General features: G+C 34.8%; 3 protein-coding genes across 4 annotated transcripts; 1 reads left to right on the forward strand and 2 right to left on the reverse strand.

The window, feature by feature from the left end:
• Positions 1 to 53: 53 nt before the first annotated feature.
• On the forward strand, positions 54 to 1,743 carry LOC105169690 (RNA-binding CRS1 / YhbY (CRM) domain protein). The gene is made up of 3 exons (XM_011090171.3): positions 54 to 573; positions 803 to 1,009; positions 1,345 to 1,743. Exons 1-3 carry the CDS (start codon positions 79 to 81, stop codon positions 1,408 to 1,410), a joined length of 768 nt encoding a protein of 255 aa, XP_011088473.1. The 5' UTR covers positions 54 to 78; the 3' UTR covers positions 1,411 to 1,743.
• On the reverse strand, positions 1,697 to 7,007 carry LOC105169692 (MATE efflux family protein). The gene is made up of 14 exons (XM_020695934.2): positions 6,581 to 7,007; positions 6,376 to 6,470; positions 6,126 to 6,234; positions 5,973 to 6,028; positions 5,159 to 5,214; positions 4,592 to 4,730; positions 4,312 to 4,449; positions 4,169 to 4,237; positions 3,956 to 4,066; positions 3,571 to 3,699; positions 3,068 to 3,145; positions 2,420 to 2,491; positions 2,205 to 2,267; positions 1,697 to 2,120 (listed from the first exon to the last, which is right to left on the reverse strand). Exons 1-14 carry the CDS (start codon positions 7,005 to 7,007, stop codon positions 2,019 to 2,021), a joined length of 1,644 nt encoding a protein of 547 aa, XP_020551593.1. The 3' UTR covers positions 1,697 to 2,018.
• Positions 7,008 to 7,754: 747 nt separating this feature from the next.
• On the reverse strand, positions 7,755 to 12,707 carry LOC105169691 (protein DETOXIFICATION 46, chloroplastic). Of its 2 annotated transcripts, none has more exons than XM_011090173.3 (14): positions 12,078 to 12,707; positions 11,624 to 11,718; positions 11,376 to 11,484; positions 11,220 to 11,275; positions 10,632 to 10,687; positions 9,867 to 10,005; positions 9,588 to 9,725; positions 9,435 to 9,503; positions 9,224 to 9,334; positions 8,863 to 8,991; positions 8,424 to 8,501; positions 8,275 to 8,346; positions 8,067 to 8,129; positions 7,755 to 7,983 (listed from the first exon to the last, which is right to left on the reverse strand). In XM_011090173.3, the coding sequence occupies exons 1-14, from the start codon at positions 12,502 to 12,504 to the stop codon at positions 7,882 to 7,884; spliced, it is 1,644 nt and encodes a 547-aa protein (XP_011088475.1). In that variant the 5' UTR covers positions 12,505 to 12,707; the 3' UTR covers positions 7,755 to 7,881. The 2 variants fall into 2 exon arrangements, with proteins under 2 accessions (XP_011088475.1, XP_088739605.1); XM_088883479.1 differs by having other exon boundaries at positions 11,376 to 11,492; positions 12,078 to 12,092.
• Positions 12,708 to 17,601: the final 4,894 nt, after the last annotated feature.

A 17,601-nucleotide genomic window follows, 5' to 3' on the forward strand; every position in this document is an offset into this window, starting at 1 on the left:
CTTTAATTAAATTGACTTGACTTGTCCCATTTTGACTAAAAGCAGCCGGTGCAAGAGCTGAAAAGATTTTGAGTGGAAATGGCTGCACTAGCTTCCTCCTCCCCGCACCTGATATTACACCGTTTTATCCTTCGCCGACCCACCCCTCCGTTTATCCATTCAGTATTAACTTCCCGAGTCAGACAATTATGCCTTCCCCTCAGAACCACGCTGTGTTTCAACTCCTCTCGCGTCTCCAGTCGCTCCCTCTTCTCGTCTTTGGCTCCTCCGTGCTCTCTGTCGCAGCAACTGGAAAACGACTTTGCTTTGTTCGAGAATGAGCAAATCGAATCAGTACGGGAAACTGATACGATAACTGCTGCTGTCGCTAGCACCGATGGTTTGAAGAATTCAAATCTGGGGGTTAATAAAACCCCGCTGCCGAGTCTTACTGTAAAGGAGAAGAAGGAGTTGGCTTCGTATGCTCATAGTTTGGGGAAAAAGCTAAAGTCACAGCAGGTTGGAAAATCGGGTGTTACTGACACAGTTGTTACGGCGTTGATTGAAACGCTTGAAGCGAATGAGCTTCTCAAGGTAATGTCACTTTTCCCTTTCTTTCTTTAATTGGGTCATTTAGCTAATTTAGGAAGGGATGTGCTTGAAGTGTATGATGTCTGAGTGGTTTTTAACCTTTTTTTGCTAAAAGAAAAGTACCATTAATTATTGATAATGTGATTTCTGTCCTTGGCTCCATGTCTTTTGACTGACAAGAACAACTCAATTTACGCTGCGTTCTTGAATTACTGAAATCTTTTGTAAACAGCTGAAAGTACATGGAACTTGTCCTGGAGAGTTAGAAGACGTGGTGAAGCAATTAGAGGAAACCACTGGTTCTGTTGTAGTAAGTCAAATTGGAAGAACCGTGATTCTTTACAGGCCCAGCCTGACCAAGCTAAAAGCAGAAGAGAAAAAGAAACAGGCTCAAAGACTTTATTTGAAAAGGCAAACAGTGGCAGCACAATCGCCTCAGGTCTGTTTTCTGTGTGTATAATTACTGCACCACATGTTAAGATTTCTATGTTCTGCACTTAATTCTGATAATGATATATAACAAAATTCTGAACTTTGGTTGCGCTATACGAAAAATGATGAGCAAAAGACCGGTGATAGGTCGTATTTATGTTTATCTGTGAACTGTTAAGGTGCCTGCTTGAGTTACTTTGGTCTTGACGGCCGCAATGAAAAGACAAGTAGATATGTTATCTACGTTCTATGATCCTATCAATTGTGGAAATTTCTTGAATGTGGACTTGGTTTGATGACTTAGAGTTTTTGGAATTTACTGAGCTTTCATGAACATTGCAGAGTGAAAGGCCAGGACAAGGACCTAGAAGACAATACGGTCGCCGACGAGGGAGTAGCAGATATTGAGCAGTGGTTGCTATGTCGCCTGTCCTTGTCGCTTTTGAGGTTGCGGGTTTTATGCTTGTAGTCAGGTTCTTGGATTTATAAATAGCAAAATGAGTTGATTTGGATCTTAAAAGTCGGCGGAATATATCCACAATGCTTGCATGGGGGATGTTTGGAGAGTCCATTAATCGAGTGGATGTCATTTACAACTTCTGAATGGGGAATGGTTTTGAGAGTCTAGGGATTGAGCTGAAGCATTGTTCTACAAAATTTCCTGCATTGATTTTCAGAAAGGTTCACAATAATGTTAGAACGGAATCATGATTTATGCATTTCAGAGATTGTTCATGATTACATGATCAGAATCAAATTCCTAACCCCTAATGTCGAAATACTTGGAGACACAACATAACAACTGGCGATGAAAAGTGAAAGAGAAACTATAGAATACAACAGACCAAGGAGAACTACTTGGCAACTGTCAACCTTTGGCCGTTAGCTTCCATGCTGGCTTTTTTTTTTTTTTTTGTGACTTAATTTAAGAAGAAAAGAGGAAGAAGAAGAAAGTCTGCATCTGCGCAATGATGCAGACCTAAGAATGGCATAATGGCTTCAAAGTAGAAACAATATTATACAGATTTCAGCTTCTCGAGTTGATAATGGGTCAAGTCTTCAGAATAAAGCATCCCGTTTGGTAAAGTGAGCCGCCGTAGAGCAATAGAAAACCGAGACTGGCCAGAGAAGTAAGAGTTATCCCAATTCAGACATTTAATGAAAATATTAAGTGCATGCGAATTCTGGAATCATAGACTTACCCATTGGAATGCAACGAGTGTAAACCAACACCCAGCTAAACCATAACCATTGCTGCTTAATAGCTGGAGATGTAAGACATAATGACATTAAATGGATTGAAATAAACTCAAATAATAATGCATAAGCAGTAACGATCAAATGTGTAAATCAACTCTCAGAGTAGTAAGTAACTTCAGCCTTTGAAAGTAAGGAGCAAATCTGTAAATCAGCATACCACAAGGAGAAGGGAGCCCAAACAAAAGATCCCAGTCATTGATGTACTAATGAACTTCAAGTCTCGTCCAGCCTGCATAGGCAAGATGCATCTTGATGTTGAATACAAAAGATTGTTGGATACAACCTCTCAGATATAAAATTCACAGTTTCATGTTCATGAGTAGCACGCGATAACCAAATGGGGGTACAGCCACTGCAGCTCTTATATATGGTACCAAAAAAAATCTCAACAAATTCATTCGGAGCCTCTAGCTTTTCCAATGCATCTCAAACACTAGTGTTATGGACAAACAATTTGTAAGGACTTGAGTGGAAGATAGCAACACACTCCAACCCCCAAACAGGATGTCTTGTTCGAGGATCCAGAAGCTTAAGTAAAACGTTGAAGGTGGCCACTATTATGAAAAAGGACTAGAATTAAGTTTTGCTTTCCTGAAATAAATTACCAACAATAATTTAGAGGTAATACACTTAAAAACACCGAACTTTCGTCCAAATGTTTCCTTCACTAAAAATGATAATATGCACAGTACCATAAATCAAAGCATGGTACCTAATTTGAGAAGTAAATCTTTTGTGAGTTCATCGAGAACCAGATTTTCATTTGAGACAAAGATAAAAGACTGATAAGTATAAGATAACTTACCAATAAGGTACCCTCAAGGCTGTGAGTACTGGGTGTGATACATAGTGCAAGAAAGTAAGGTATCAATACCTTGTGCATCTGCATTTGTACAAGATAAATCAAATGCAAAAAATCATCCATTTCAATTTTTAAAAACTTGATGAACTTTCTAATACCGCACCAGCCTCATGTTATTAGACACCTTAAATATGAAATAGTCAGTACTAGCTTGCCAGAAGTAGTGATGATGCTCTAATTCCCACTGATGTAATAGTGAATAAAGCATATAATTGACCACGCTATTTGAAGTGACAAGAATTACTATTTGAGTTTCTACTCAGCCAGTAGAGCAAAGTATACTAAAATGCAGCATCTTCTCAACCAACATGATTAGCTTAGTGCAAGATTAAACAATTTTCCAATTAATTACCTATTACCAACCTCAGCAAATACATAGACCAAAACTCTTGAATACTTAACATTAATTGCCCTTCATATTTATTCTGAGAGGGTGGGGGCCTGACCTCCTGTATAACCTCAGGATCAGGCGAAAAGAGTTTAGGGAATAGCCAAGGAACTGATGTTCCAATAAACCCCAAAATCAGTCCACTTAGCGCACCAATAATGACGAGTGATTTCAGCATTGTTCGAGCCTGTCAATCAACATAAGATTTCAGGGAAGGTAAGTTGCAATATTTTCAAGTAGTGTGTCTCCGATCAATATTATTTCACAAGTGGGAGAGGGCAAAACAAAAAATGAGCAATTGAAACTCATGTTCCCCTTTATTCTCAAACAATGAACTTCAATGGTTTGTAAGATGAACTTAAGAGATTTGTTAAAATCACCAAGGAATGAACTCAAATGTGCACATCCTAAATACTCTAATTTTCGAAATTAAACATTACAACCTTGGCTAGATTCTGATTAGTTCCATATATCAGCTCAGGCATAAAAGACTGTGCCGTCTGTGAAAGAGGCTCGCCCCATACGGTACACATGCAGTACACTTGTATCATGACCTAAAGTAGAGGAAGTGAGGATCCACTGTCATTAGATCAGAATGAGTAAAAAGAAATTATGCCCATAATATGGAGAAGATAATTGACATGAAAAACCCTAACCTGATGAGCAGCAATAGTTTTTGTACCCATTGATGTAGCAAAGTACACAAGCAGAGAGTAAAATGCCACCTAAAATATAACTGTTAGAACGGTGGTGGATAGTAAGCGACAACACAAATAGAATCAAGAAAGTCATCACAAACCTTTGACATCATTGTCACAAATACTGGAGCTGCAAGCAATAATATCTGAAGGAGTTCATTACGTGATGGAACAGAGATGGCAAAGCCATTATATCCCTTACTGTTCAGAGCTTTAATCATCATATAAGCTGCAACAACCTAAGACAGATTATGCATTACTTGGAAACTCAAATGAAGGGGAGTGCGTCTTTATTGAACAAAAGAGAAAAAAATAATGTTTAGGTATTCCAATGCGATTATGCAGTCATGTTGTATGATATCTCAAGCATATTCAGCATACCTGAGATACCATTGTCGCCCATGCTGCTCCAGCAATACCATATCCTAAGAATCTGCACAACACTATGTCACCAATGCCATTAATAGCACTTGCAACTGCCAAAGCCTTTAAAGGTCCCCAAGAATCTTTCATTCCTAAGCTGTGCACAAAAAACAAGAGAAAGCAAGCACATTAAGGAACTGACCAATTTAGGACTCAAATTGCAAAGCATCATGCAAGTTAAGAGATAAACTATGCGTCAACTTGCATTTCTTTTAACTTGATCCAGTGACTCATTAAGCCTCAGAATATAATACATGGTTCCTTACAAAGTTTGCTTTCCTAGCATAGCCTGACTTTGATGAAATTACACACTGGTAAAAGACAAACTATGATAACAATTACGTAGTGATCCACATAACAATAACTTCTAAACTAAAACTGAGTGTTGTGCGATTATGAGTGTTTAATTACCAGTGGAGTCATTCGCTAAAGCACAGAGATTGACTAACAACTCCATAGTTACTTAGAGAACTAAGGAAAGAACATAGAACATTCAGCCAATTAGATACTTAAAAAATGCCGGACCTTGCACTTTGAGCAACCCATCCAATTAGTATTGCTGGCCATGCTAAGCCTCGAATCTGGAAAAATATACATAAACAGAAAATGGACAAAGTAGATGTAAAAAGGTTCTTTTCTATGTTCTGCAGGAAAAAAGCAATTGACTATAAAGAAGCCGCTGACTCTCAACAGAGTCACTGTATACAGTGACTTTGCAGTATGTAAAGAGCCAGATTTCTTGAAATGCATCAATCATGGTAGACTTAAAAAAAATAAGTATCCATAAAAAGGAAAATTATGAATGCCACCATAGAGATATCCAACATATTGATACAATTGCCCTGTGCAGTTTTAGTGTTTATCATTCTGAATATCACTGGCCGTTGGACCCCATTCAATATTTAAGAGCTCCCTGCCCAACATGGGTGGTTATTGGAGAAAGAAAAAGAATTTCCACCTAAATATCAGCCCAAGTTCTTTTGCCGCAGTAAAAACTGACTTTACTTAAATGCAAGTACTTTGGCCTTGTCCTCATACTTTTGAAGTTACTTTTATTCAACTATAATTTGCATAATTATCATTCAATTGTAACTCCATCACTGTAAAAAGATGCTACAGAAGGACTTGTTATTCAAAGTATTAAAGCCATCGCCATAATTAAGCAATAATTGAGCACACAATGTATTGCACACCTTCTTTGATGCTTAGGCATGAACAAATAAATAACCTATTGATATATATATATATATATATATATATGTTTATATAACCAGCCAAAACATGGAATCAATATGAATATTTAGAGGACAAGCTGCAAACAGGGAACTGGGCTATGAACCTGAACGTATGTGTTTGCTGCAGTTATGATTTCAGCATTGTTTGCCCCTGCAAAAGCTGGAGAGTAATGCAAAGAAATTTTATCAGCTCAGACCAGAATTCGAAAATCTCAGCAATAACACATCTGGGAAAGCTAAAGTTTATCCTTCTTTACCAGTCAACGCCCAAGGACCATAGCACCTTGTAAAGAAAAGCATAAGAAAACCACAAGCCAATCCAATAAACAGCAAGATAGATATCTGATGCTGCACCTCATTTTTATCCTGAAACACTTAGTTGCAAGCAAGCATAAATAAGGCCCATATTAGACAGATTCTATAGTTGATTGACCCAGCTGCTTGGGAAAATGGAAATATTAGTAAATTAGAAACTACATAAAGATATAATAGCTCCAAGCTACTAACCTGTCTGGCAAGAGAAGTAGCAACCAAATTTGAAGTAGCAATTGAGAGAAACATAAACACATAGCTCGTATTATCACAAAACACAGTCCCCGGACCTGCCAAAATCACAAAATAAATAAATACAATATTCAAGCAAATCAAATTGCAAGCTGAAACATACGGCGTGTAACACGACAAATAGAAATAACAATAAATTTCATGGAACCTAAAGCAGCAAGCTCAATGGAGCTTCCTTGACCAATAACAGCAGTATCAATTAAACTCATTAATGGGCCGCAAGTCCAAAGGCCAACTGCCGGTCCAGAAAACTTGGCGATTTCCACCATCTGACTCCACAAGCTCTCATTCTCAGAGAACTCTTCTCTGCTTTGCTCAGAAGTCTCTTCGAAGAAATGCGTTTTCCCTACTACAGCTGTGTTTTCTTCCTTTTCTTCTTCAATCGCTGAAATTTGAGCAATGCTCCCAGTAACTTCATCGCTCGGAGAAATGCAATTGGAAATAAAAATCGTATTGCTCTTTAGCTTTAAGGTTCGGAGAGTGGGTCTGTATAGACAGGAACGTCGACTGAATTCTCTGTTAGGGGTTCGGAGACTAGGGTGGTAAGAGTGGTGAATTGGCGTTTTCAGAATCATGGCTAGACTCGTCTTCGCGGGCGCTGCGTATTGCTTTGTAGAGAGAGAAAGAAGAGAGAGAAAAGCGCCAAATGCTGAATGAAAATGAATGAATCACAAAAAGTCAGGAAGAGAAGGCGTGGAATTTTTAATAAATAAATATAAATTCTTCTTAAAATTTGGAAGCTTTCAAGTGAGAGAAGTAACTAACAACGTCCTCTCCTTTTTCTGGTCTATATTTTCTCTCTGTCTGGAGACAAAAAGAAATATAAGGAAGGACAACGTTTTCTCATTTTTCTTCAGAATCAGCGGCAGAGATTAGTAAACTTTCGTTTATTTACATCCACCAAACCCAAACATTGTAGCATAGTAAAATTACTGCGGCTGTCAAAACAAGTGTTTACCTTAAAGGCGTGTATACAACAGTTTTCACAAGTTCATTGAGAGCTTATAAGATGTTCCAAAGTATGTTATTAAAATTTTAGGATATCGACCTAATATATAATAAACTCCTGAAATTTAAGAATTTTAATGAAATATTCCAAATAAACCTAAACAAATACCTTATTAACTATTTTCCGTTATTTGTGCGTTTCAAAATGATCTACCGGTCTACCACTCTTGCTCTTGTTGTTAAAATAAGAATCCAAGGTTTTCACAAAGCAAAACTAGAAAGTTCCCTGGAAGCAAGGCCGGCAGGGAAGTCCATACTAGATGCATTTGTGAAACAGACCACTGCAATTAGCAATGGCATAGACAATATTGTGATGCTTAGAAGATTTTTGTATGGTATACCAATGGAAATAATAAGTGTGTTAATAATTAACATACATATTTTGGGTAAAGTCCTGGGTAGAAATCTTGAGGGACTTTAGTGTCCCGGACACAGGCCAAACTATACAGTTTTCAGCTTCCCATGTTCATAACGAGTCACGTCTTCAGAGTACAGTATCCCACTAGGTAAGGTGAGCCGTCTCAGCAAAACGGTAAACAGAGACTGTCCAGAGACACCATCAGTTATCATAATTAGAATGGTCTACAACAATGTAAAGCTACAGAATATCAGGGCAACACACTTACCAATTGAAATGCAACAAGTGCTAACCAACACCCAGTTAATCCATAACCCCTCTGGCTCAACACCTGTAGCAATGAGATATATGTTGTTTTTAAATTTAATACATGGATGGACTCTGTAAAATTGGGTACCAAATTAAGACAGAAACTCAAGGGTAGTAAAGATAAGCATTCAAATTGAGTGCCAGAACAATATGTTATCTGGGCATACCTTAACTAGAAGTGTCCCCAAACATGCGATGCCAGTCATTGAGATACCTAGGAACTTCAAATCTCTTCCAGCCTGCACAGTTCACAAGCACCTTAAAGTCAATACATTATTACAAGCAAAGTACAGAACTATAGACAGAGACCACGTACCATTAATGTGCCTTCGAGGCAATTAATAGGTGGTGCAGCAAATAGAGCAATAAAGAAAGGGATCAGCACCTTGTGCATCTGCATTTTATAAGATAAACTAAATGGTGACAACATCCAATTTAATTTCCAAAATTTCAGCATTATCATCATGCGTCTACTACAGTTTAGAAAAGGATGTTATTGGTGAATTTGTTCGTTACAAGAGCCATTTCCAGTGTTGCTAGAAACATGGAGTTAATATTATGCTATTATGCAATTTAGCCACGTAAAGCAGAATAATTTTTTCTTTTTCCTGAAAATTGATAGAAACATAATGACTTATTCAATCATTTAACAGTTACCATTTATGAAACAAATACAAATATATATACCACTGTTGAAAACACCACTGCCTTCATATGATTTCAAAACTGAAAAAGAAAAAAATAAAGAAACCGACCTCCTGTATGACTTCATGATCAGAGGAAAAGATTTTAGGGAATAGCCAGGGAAGTGATGTTCCAATAGATCCTAATATCAGTCCACTTAGTGCACCAATAAAGACCAGCGACTTCAGTAGTTGTCGAACCTGTTATGTGTCATAAGTTTCAGAAAGAATTTCAAAGAGAGAATAGCAAAAACAATGATTCAGTTGGGTAGTATCAAATTCATAGCATAGGAGGGTTGGGGGGGGACAGTAAATAATATGTGGTTTACTATTCAAACAAAAAACTTTAGAACTTTTACCAATTGTTGCAATATCAAAGATACATGCACAAACTAATAGGATCATAGAATATTTATAACTTAAGAAAACAAACCTTTGCTAAACTTCGATTAGCTCCATATATCAGTTCAGGCATAAATGACTGGGCTGTTTGAGAAAGTGGCTCACCCCAAACAGCACATATGCAGTACAATTGTATCATCACCTAGTGGTTGGGATTTGATGACAATTGATTTCTATGAGGTCTTAGGAAAAGGGTACGACAGTATATAAATTTAAAAATGATGGATATTGATCAACCCAACCTGATGAGCAGCAACAGTTTTTGTACCCATTGATGTAGCGAAGTACACAAGCAGAGAGTAAAATCCTATCTACATCAAAATATGTCAGACAAATAGAATGATTATAAATGTACGAAAGAACGGAGAAAGCAGAATACAAACGGCATCATAAACCTTTGACAAAATTGCCACAAATGCAGGAGCTGCGAGCATGAATATCTGAAGGAATTCGTTAGGTGATGGAATAGAGATGGCAAAACCATTGTACCCTTTCTTGTTCAAAGCATCAATCATCATGTAAGCTGCAACAACCTGCGATGATCACCATGCATTAGTGTGAAACTGAAATAGAAGTGAGTCTTTCTAATTATTCAATAGGACAAGAAATTTAATTTACTATATGGATGTGAATGCTAGATCCTCTGTTAAGATGACATATGCTTGTAAGCACACCTGTGACACCATCGTGGCCCATGCTGCTCCAGCAATACCCAATCCTAGGAATTTGCATAAGACGATATCACCTACGCCATTGATAGCACTTGCAACTGCCAAAGCTTTGATAGGTCCCCACGAATCTTTCATTCCTAAACTGTGCACCAGTAAACATATTCAAGGAACTAGCAGTTTTATGAAATTAGAATCATAATAAATATTCACTGGCGCATGTCAGAATAAGTAGAACAGGACGATGGGTATCAATTTGCAAGATTCAGGCTATGCATCAGATACAGCTTGTCTAAACTGATATATGAGGTGAATCTTAAGACTCAGAAATTAAGCAGGATTTCATGTTTTCAAGTATGTTTCCCCAAGCATACATAATAATAGAACAATTGGGCATCAATAGAAGATACATCCGTCAAAAGAATCCATAAAAGTCATCAAAAGCCACATATCGCAGTAGATAAGCATATGACATGAAGAAGGTTATTAGTCACCAAGAAGAAATTTGTGATAGCTGAAGTCTTGAGCAAAATAGCAATTCTATGGATACCGACGCAAAATCGAGGAGTCTAACCATTAAAAGGAAAGCAAAATAGTAGAATAATGGAACAATAAGAGAGTGTCCAGACTCCAAGATAAACTAGCCATCAGGCTGTGCACAAGAGATATCTAACCAGTAAAAGGAAAGCAAACTAGTAGAAGTATGGAACATAAAGAGAATGTCCAGACTCCAGATAAACTAGCCATGAGAGAGAAAAGAGAGAGAGAGACCTTGCACTTTGAGCAACCGATCCAACAAGCCATACTGGCCATACCAACCCGCGTATCTGGAAAGGATCACCATTTAATAACCAACAAAGTGATATTTGAAGTATGCCATAGCCAAAAATACATTTTCAAGATATTAGCAAAAAATTAAATCAACTTCAAAGGATCAACTAAGTCAAGAAAATGGAGTCTCCAGTAACAGAAATGCGACATAAACTTCCAGAACTTTACAGAAAATGATTTCTCTGAAGGGAATACTATTGCAGCTTTCCCCTTTCATATTTTGGTGGATAAGATACATGTACACATACATCATTCTAAAGGATTTCTATTATGCTATTGTTCAGGAGAAAAGCTGCTTCTAAGTCTGGAAAGGCACAGAATTTGAACTTGTAGAAGGACATATTCTTCTGATAGTTCACATAATAACAAAGTAATCAAACATTTACTATTCATAATATAATAACAAAGTAATCAAACATTTACTATTCATAATATATAACAAAGTAATCAAACATTTACTATTCATAATATATAACAAAGCAAGCAAACATTTACTATTCACAATAACAAGGTCAATAGTAAATGTACCTGAACATATGTATTTGCCGCAGTTATGATATCTGCATTATTAGCGCCTGCAAAAGCTGGGGATAAAGGGACGAAAATCATCAGAACAGAATAAATATACAAAATGGTGGCAAAAAAAACATACTTGAATAAGTACTGAAGTTAGGTCCCGCTTACCAGTCAAAGCCCAACGGCCATAAAACTTAGTAAAGAAAAGCATCATGATACCACAAGCCAATCCAACAAACAGCAAGATAGATATCTGATGTTGCACCTCACTTTTATCCTGTGCCACTTAGTTGCAAGAGAGCATAAAGCTAACATTAAGTAAACTTTACAGATTGGAGTGCATACATGAGTCTCCTCCAAATAAGAATTTTGAGAGGTGTCAAACAATTAAAATACATATAATTCAATCAGCAAACCTGCTGAGCAAGGGATGTAGCAACCAAATTCGAAGTGGCAATTGAAAGAAACATAAACAGGTAGCTTGCACAATCAGAGAACACTGTTCCTGGCCCTGCCATATACAATAAAATCCACAATGGAATTTCAATTGGCAATCACAAAGATGATAAAACATATATACTACTCCCACCATCCCACATTCACAAGCATGTCCTGCGGCTATGTTTTACTAGTTAAGCAACAATTTTTTACAAAGGCAGCAGGAAATTTAACAAATTATTTAAAATAATTATTGGATTAAGTTAAACAACATATCTAATAGAACTAGATGGAAGTTTTATTGTATCAAAATTCTCATAGAATCAATATTACTTAAAATTAGTCAGTTTAACTTAATACTATAGCACAAGTGAGATTCAATTGAAACAGAGAGATAAAAGTCACAGACAAGAAGTTCTTAGGTTTATATACCTAAAGCAGCAAGCTCAACGGAGCTGCTCTGACCAACAACAGCTGTATCAATTAAACTCATCAATGGTCCACAAAGCCAAAGCCCAACAACAGGACCAGAAAACTTCACAATTTCAGTTATCTGATCCCACAAACTGCCACTCTCCGATAATTCTTCTCTAATATTTTCAGACACCTCTCCAAACATCTGCATTTTCTCCACTACAGCCGCCTCTTCCTTTTCTTCCTCAGTTGGAAAAATATGAATGGGGTTATCGACTCCGCGGCTCGGGTAGCCGCAGTTTCTAATAACGGATCGATTATCTCTGCACCTTAGGATTCTGACACTAATTTTTGGTGAAATGAAGTTTGGATTGAATTTTCGGTTGGGAGTTTGGAAATAAGAGCAGTGAAAGTGAAGGTGGTGAGTTAGGGTTTCGAAATTCATGGCTGGAAAATTGCCGGAGCTCAGCTTCTTCTAGAGGTAAAGAAGAGAGAAGAGCGGTAACGAAGTGGTCAAGGAATAGGATACAGAAATAAACGAAGAAAGAACAAAGTTTTCGAGGTGGAGGATTTGGGTTTTGTGATTGGTCCACTGCTGACGACACAAGTAACTGAATAACGACCTCTTCTTTTCTTTCTCACATAACCATAGAATATGTTTAGTTTAAGTACTCAAAACTATCAACTACATACTACTCGACAAGGGCTCAAGCACTATTCTTTGCTAATGAAAAAACAGACATTCTGAAAATTAAATGAGATTTGCATCCATATCATAATTAACTTAAAACTTCTCATGCTCGTAGATTAACCATAGTATCACAACAAATTTGAATTAGTGTTTATTCTAATCTAATGAACTCAAACTTCCTATAATTATATGTCTTTTGTTTTAAAAGAGTTGGGGTTTTTATACTTTTTAAGTTGGTAATTAGTTCAATTTTTACGTTTATTAAAGCAAAATTAATGCTTGACAAAAACTTGATTTTTAGTTTAAGAGTGCTAGTTACAGCTTACAACCTTTGAATTTGTATGTGCTGTGGGCTTGATCGATTTTAGTGAAGGAGGTGCAGTATTTGTCATCTGGTGGTGGAGGTGCGATACTTTGTTACCCACCCCTAACTAGAATGCAGGTTTATAATTATGACAAACTTGGCGTTGTCATGAGCACCAATGTATCAGGTTTGGATTTGTGTAAGAAAGTCCGACACAAAGTGAAAAAGATGATCTTTACGTAGCTTGAAGAATTCTATATGGTATTCAATAGGAAACAAGAATCTTTGATAATTAACATACATTTTTTGTCCACAGTGCTCATGGATAAAATCCTGGCTAGAAATCTAGACTCAAGTGTCTAGGCCAAACTATACAGTTTTCAGCTTGCTAAGTTGATGACTAGTCAAGTCTTCAGAATACAGTATCCCATTTGGTAAGGTGAACCGGCGTGGCAAAATGGTAAACAGAGACTGTCCAAAGACACTGTCGGTTATCATAATTGAATGATCTACAATAATGTAAAGCTACACACGTCAGAGTGACACACTCACCAATTGAAATGCAACAAGTGCTAACCAACACCCAGTTAATCCATAACCGCACCTGTAACAATGAGAAATAGGATGTTTTTAATACATTGATGGCATCTTGTAAAATTGGGCAAACTCAATTGTAGAAAAGATAACAAATGAAATAGAGTGTCAAAATACTATTATGTTACTGGACATACCATAAGGAGAAATGCGCCCAAACATGCTATCCCAGTAAAAATAGAAGTATAGATAGAGACGACGTACCAGTAACGTTCCCCCAAGGCAGTTAATAGGTGGTGCAACGAAGAAAGGGTTCAGTACCTTGTGTGGGCTAATGTCGGGCCAAGCTCCCAATGCATAACCCATTTGATTTGTAAAAGAGTGAGAGACTCTAATCCAAAATCCAAGAGGCCCATGTGTTGTAATGAAAATTACTTAGTTATCCCTCAAATATAAATCAAAATTATGATTATGCCCTGAATTGAGAAGTTTAAATAACGTTTTGTAATATTAGTGTTGTGCATTTTTATGATCTTCATCATGATATTCATTAATTCAATGGTTTTTACCTATAGGAATATTCTAATAGTAATTCTTGATAAATCAATTGGCTTCATTGTGATATTGATCTAATGATTCGATATAATTTAGCTCACTTTTAATTTATAATTTAATATTATTAGATAAAAGATGTTTGTTTATACATGATATACTTAATATTTTACCACTGAATGTCTTACTAAAAAGCATGTGATATGTGACGAAAACACTCCACTAATACACACCATATGTAACATTTTATGGAAAATATTAACATTCATTGCTGACTATTTTAGTCATCATATTCCCACTCCCACCCCTTTCATATGTTATAACCGCAGCCATGTTTGAACGAACACTCAACTTTGATGCGTAAGCTCATGTCATTCGTTGAATCTACTCCAGCTAGCTTGGGTAATATCGTGCCTGAATTTGTATAGTAAAGTCCCATCAAAGGTAAAAAAGAAAATAATTGGCGCCTAACAAGGGATAAGCGAAGGTAGTTTCTCATTTCCCTTTTCACAATATTAGACACTCCTGCAAACTCAAGGCCAACTTGATCTTTTTCACTCTCAATTATTATTTACTGTTCTGCAATTTCCATGAGTTCTTATTTAAATATATAGTCATTATTAAAAGATTATAAATTCGAGTACATAAACATGGTTGCAAATATTTGAATGCATTATTGAATCTAAATTGTTTATTTAGATAATTAAGATTTGATATTTAAATATAATATATTGTGTCTAAAAAGAAAAGAAAAAATCAACCTGCATCAGCCGCCAAAAACTACTAAAAAAAAAATAAAGAATAAGAATTTGATTAAGCAGTCTAACTTGGACTTCTTCTTTTTGTTCCTTAGGAGGACGCACCGGCGGCTAATATGGTAATAACACGAAAACTTTGGCCTACTTGAAAAAGTCCAATTCCCACTCACAAATAATATAATTTACATGTCATTTTTTCCAACTCTCTTACCATTTCTCTTCGCAAGCCTCTTGCTACGAGTAAACGCCATTTGGGTCGTTCGATAAATACTTAAGAGTAAGGGTTTATCCCGTGTATGAAAGGAAAGCACGATAATAGAAATATTCACCATTTGTGTTAAAGCAAAGCAACATCAAATTCAAGTGCTCTTGGGTTGTATTCAGATTAAAAGATTTTAAATCCTCAGTAACAAATTTTTTGAATTTATTAGGACAAAATTAATAGTCTTAGTTATGAAATTAGCTCAGCAAATTCGCTGGTTGACAAAAATATATGAATTTAATATGCGCTAAATTATAAAACCTACACTATGTGTGTGTATATATATATATATTATAATAGACTAAGAACAGCAAACCAAAGAAAATGGTAACTAAAATTGGTACCTGAACATATAAAATGATTAAAAGTTGTGAACCAACAATTAAATTTAGAGTGTTTAGTCAGAAAAAAGCACCTCCATAAATAAAATGTTATGTTGAAAAAAATATTATTTTATTTGATGTCACACTTTATTCTAATCTTTTAAATTTTTTTATTATTTTTTATTTGTTTTCCTTTATATATTATTAAAGAAAAATTATAATTCAAAATTCAATTTAGTCGAACTTGAATTAATTATATAATAAGTACAATACATTTAATATAAATTATAAAATAATATTTATTTATTCATCCAGAGAAACAAGAAAGAGCATAATTTTTTTGAAATTAATTATATACCATATTTGGGTCATCACTTACTCGTGGAAGTATAATAAGATTAAACTGTAGATCCCAATAATTGTTCGGCACCCGGATTCCAACTATGGGCCATGATAAAAGGCAACAAACAGAACCTCAGGGCTTAAAATAAATAAAAAAACAGCCAACCATGCGGAGGACCGACGTTTGTGTTGAAATTCATCAAAGTCTATCTTTACGTATTTCTTGATGTAATAAAATTTGGATTTTGTATTAAATAAATTGACCAATTTACATGTTTGACCAAGGACGTGGTGAACATGAATTCAGCGTATTCGTAATGGATATAAACCTAATCACAAATATGACAATACGGTCTAAAATATGAAAAATAAATTGGATAAAATGTATAAAACCCCTATATATTTTAAAAAATATGCAAAAAAAAACCTCCTGTTATGAAAATATACTAAAAGCTCTCATGTGTTTTGTAAACACCATCTCAACCGTCCCCTCCCCGTTAAATTCAATTAACGGTGTTAATTTTTTAAAAAATAACCATTATACCCTTACTTAAAATATATTATTTTTTAATTTAATGATCGTTGGATCTTATTTGATCAAATATTAATCATTAGATCTAATCAATTAATCTCAACTGTTAGTTTTAAAAAAATAAAAGGTTTAAATTCAACAAATTATTTAACTTATATTATATATAAATAATTTTAAATTTTAAAAATATATTATTATTATATATATATATATAACAACTACCCCAACCCATCCCCTTACCCCCTGCTACCCCCCATCCCACCACCATCTCGTCACGGCAGTGCAATTTATTAAAATCATCGTATCTCTGTAAAATCATTGTCGGCACACATGTTCGACGATCAGGGCTTGAGCCCAATCTCTCTAATTGACGAAAACTCAAATTGAAGGTATGAAAATATTCATCTTGAAGAGAATATTCGAATAGTACCATTGACCGTCGAAAATTTGTCCGGACGGCGCCAAAAATTAGAAACAAGTTTCTGATGAAAAAAGGGCGAAATCGTTTAGTTTTTCTTTTTTTTCTTTTTTTTCCCCTTTTAATCAATTTTAGTTATATTAATTAAAATATATTTTAGTTAAGTAAAAATATTTTAAATAATTTATAATATCTATTTTTTAGCTAATTAAGAATAATTATAATAATAATTATTGTAATTAAATATACATTTTAATTAAATAATTAATAATTATAAAATTATTTGAATTTAAATATAATTTAATTTAATATTTAATATTGAATAAATTAAATATAATTTAATATTTCAATTTTAAATTTAAAAAAAAAAATAAAAAAATAAAATAAAATTAAAGAAAGGACATTGTAATAAAAAACACCTAAAAAAGGTAAAAACAGTTAAAAAATATTTTAGTTAAGTAAAAATATTTTAAATAATTTATAATATCTATTATTTTAGCTAATTAAGAATAATTGTAATAATAATTATTGTAATTAAATATATATTTTAATTAAACAATTAATAATTATAAAATTATTTGAATTCAAATATAATTTAATTTAATATTTAATATTGAATAAATTAAATATAATTTAATATTTCAATTTAAATTATAAAAAATAAAAAAAATAAAATTAAATTAAGGAAAGGACATTGTAATAAAAAACACCTAAAAAAAGGTAAAAACAGTTAAAAAATACCCTCACATGCATAAAGAGCGCATGTGACTTCCGTTAATTACTAATGGAAGGGGTGTTTATTGCTGAGTTTTACAAAATACAGAAA

The sequence above is a fragment of the Sesamum indicum genome, linkage group LG8 (genome assembly GCF_026168435.1).
Source record: "Sesamum indicum cultivar Baizhima isolate 11 linkage group LG8, ASM2616843v1, whole genome shotgun sequence".
NCBI classification, from domain to species: Eukaryota; Viridiplantae; Streptophyta; class Magnoliopsida; order Lamiales; family Pedaliaceae; genus Sesamum; species Sesamum indicum.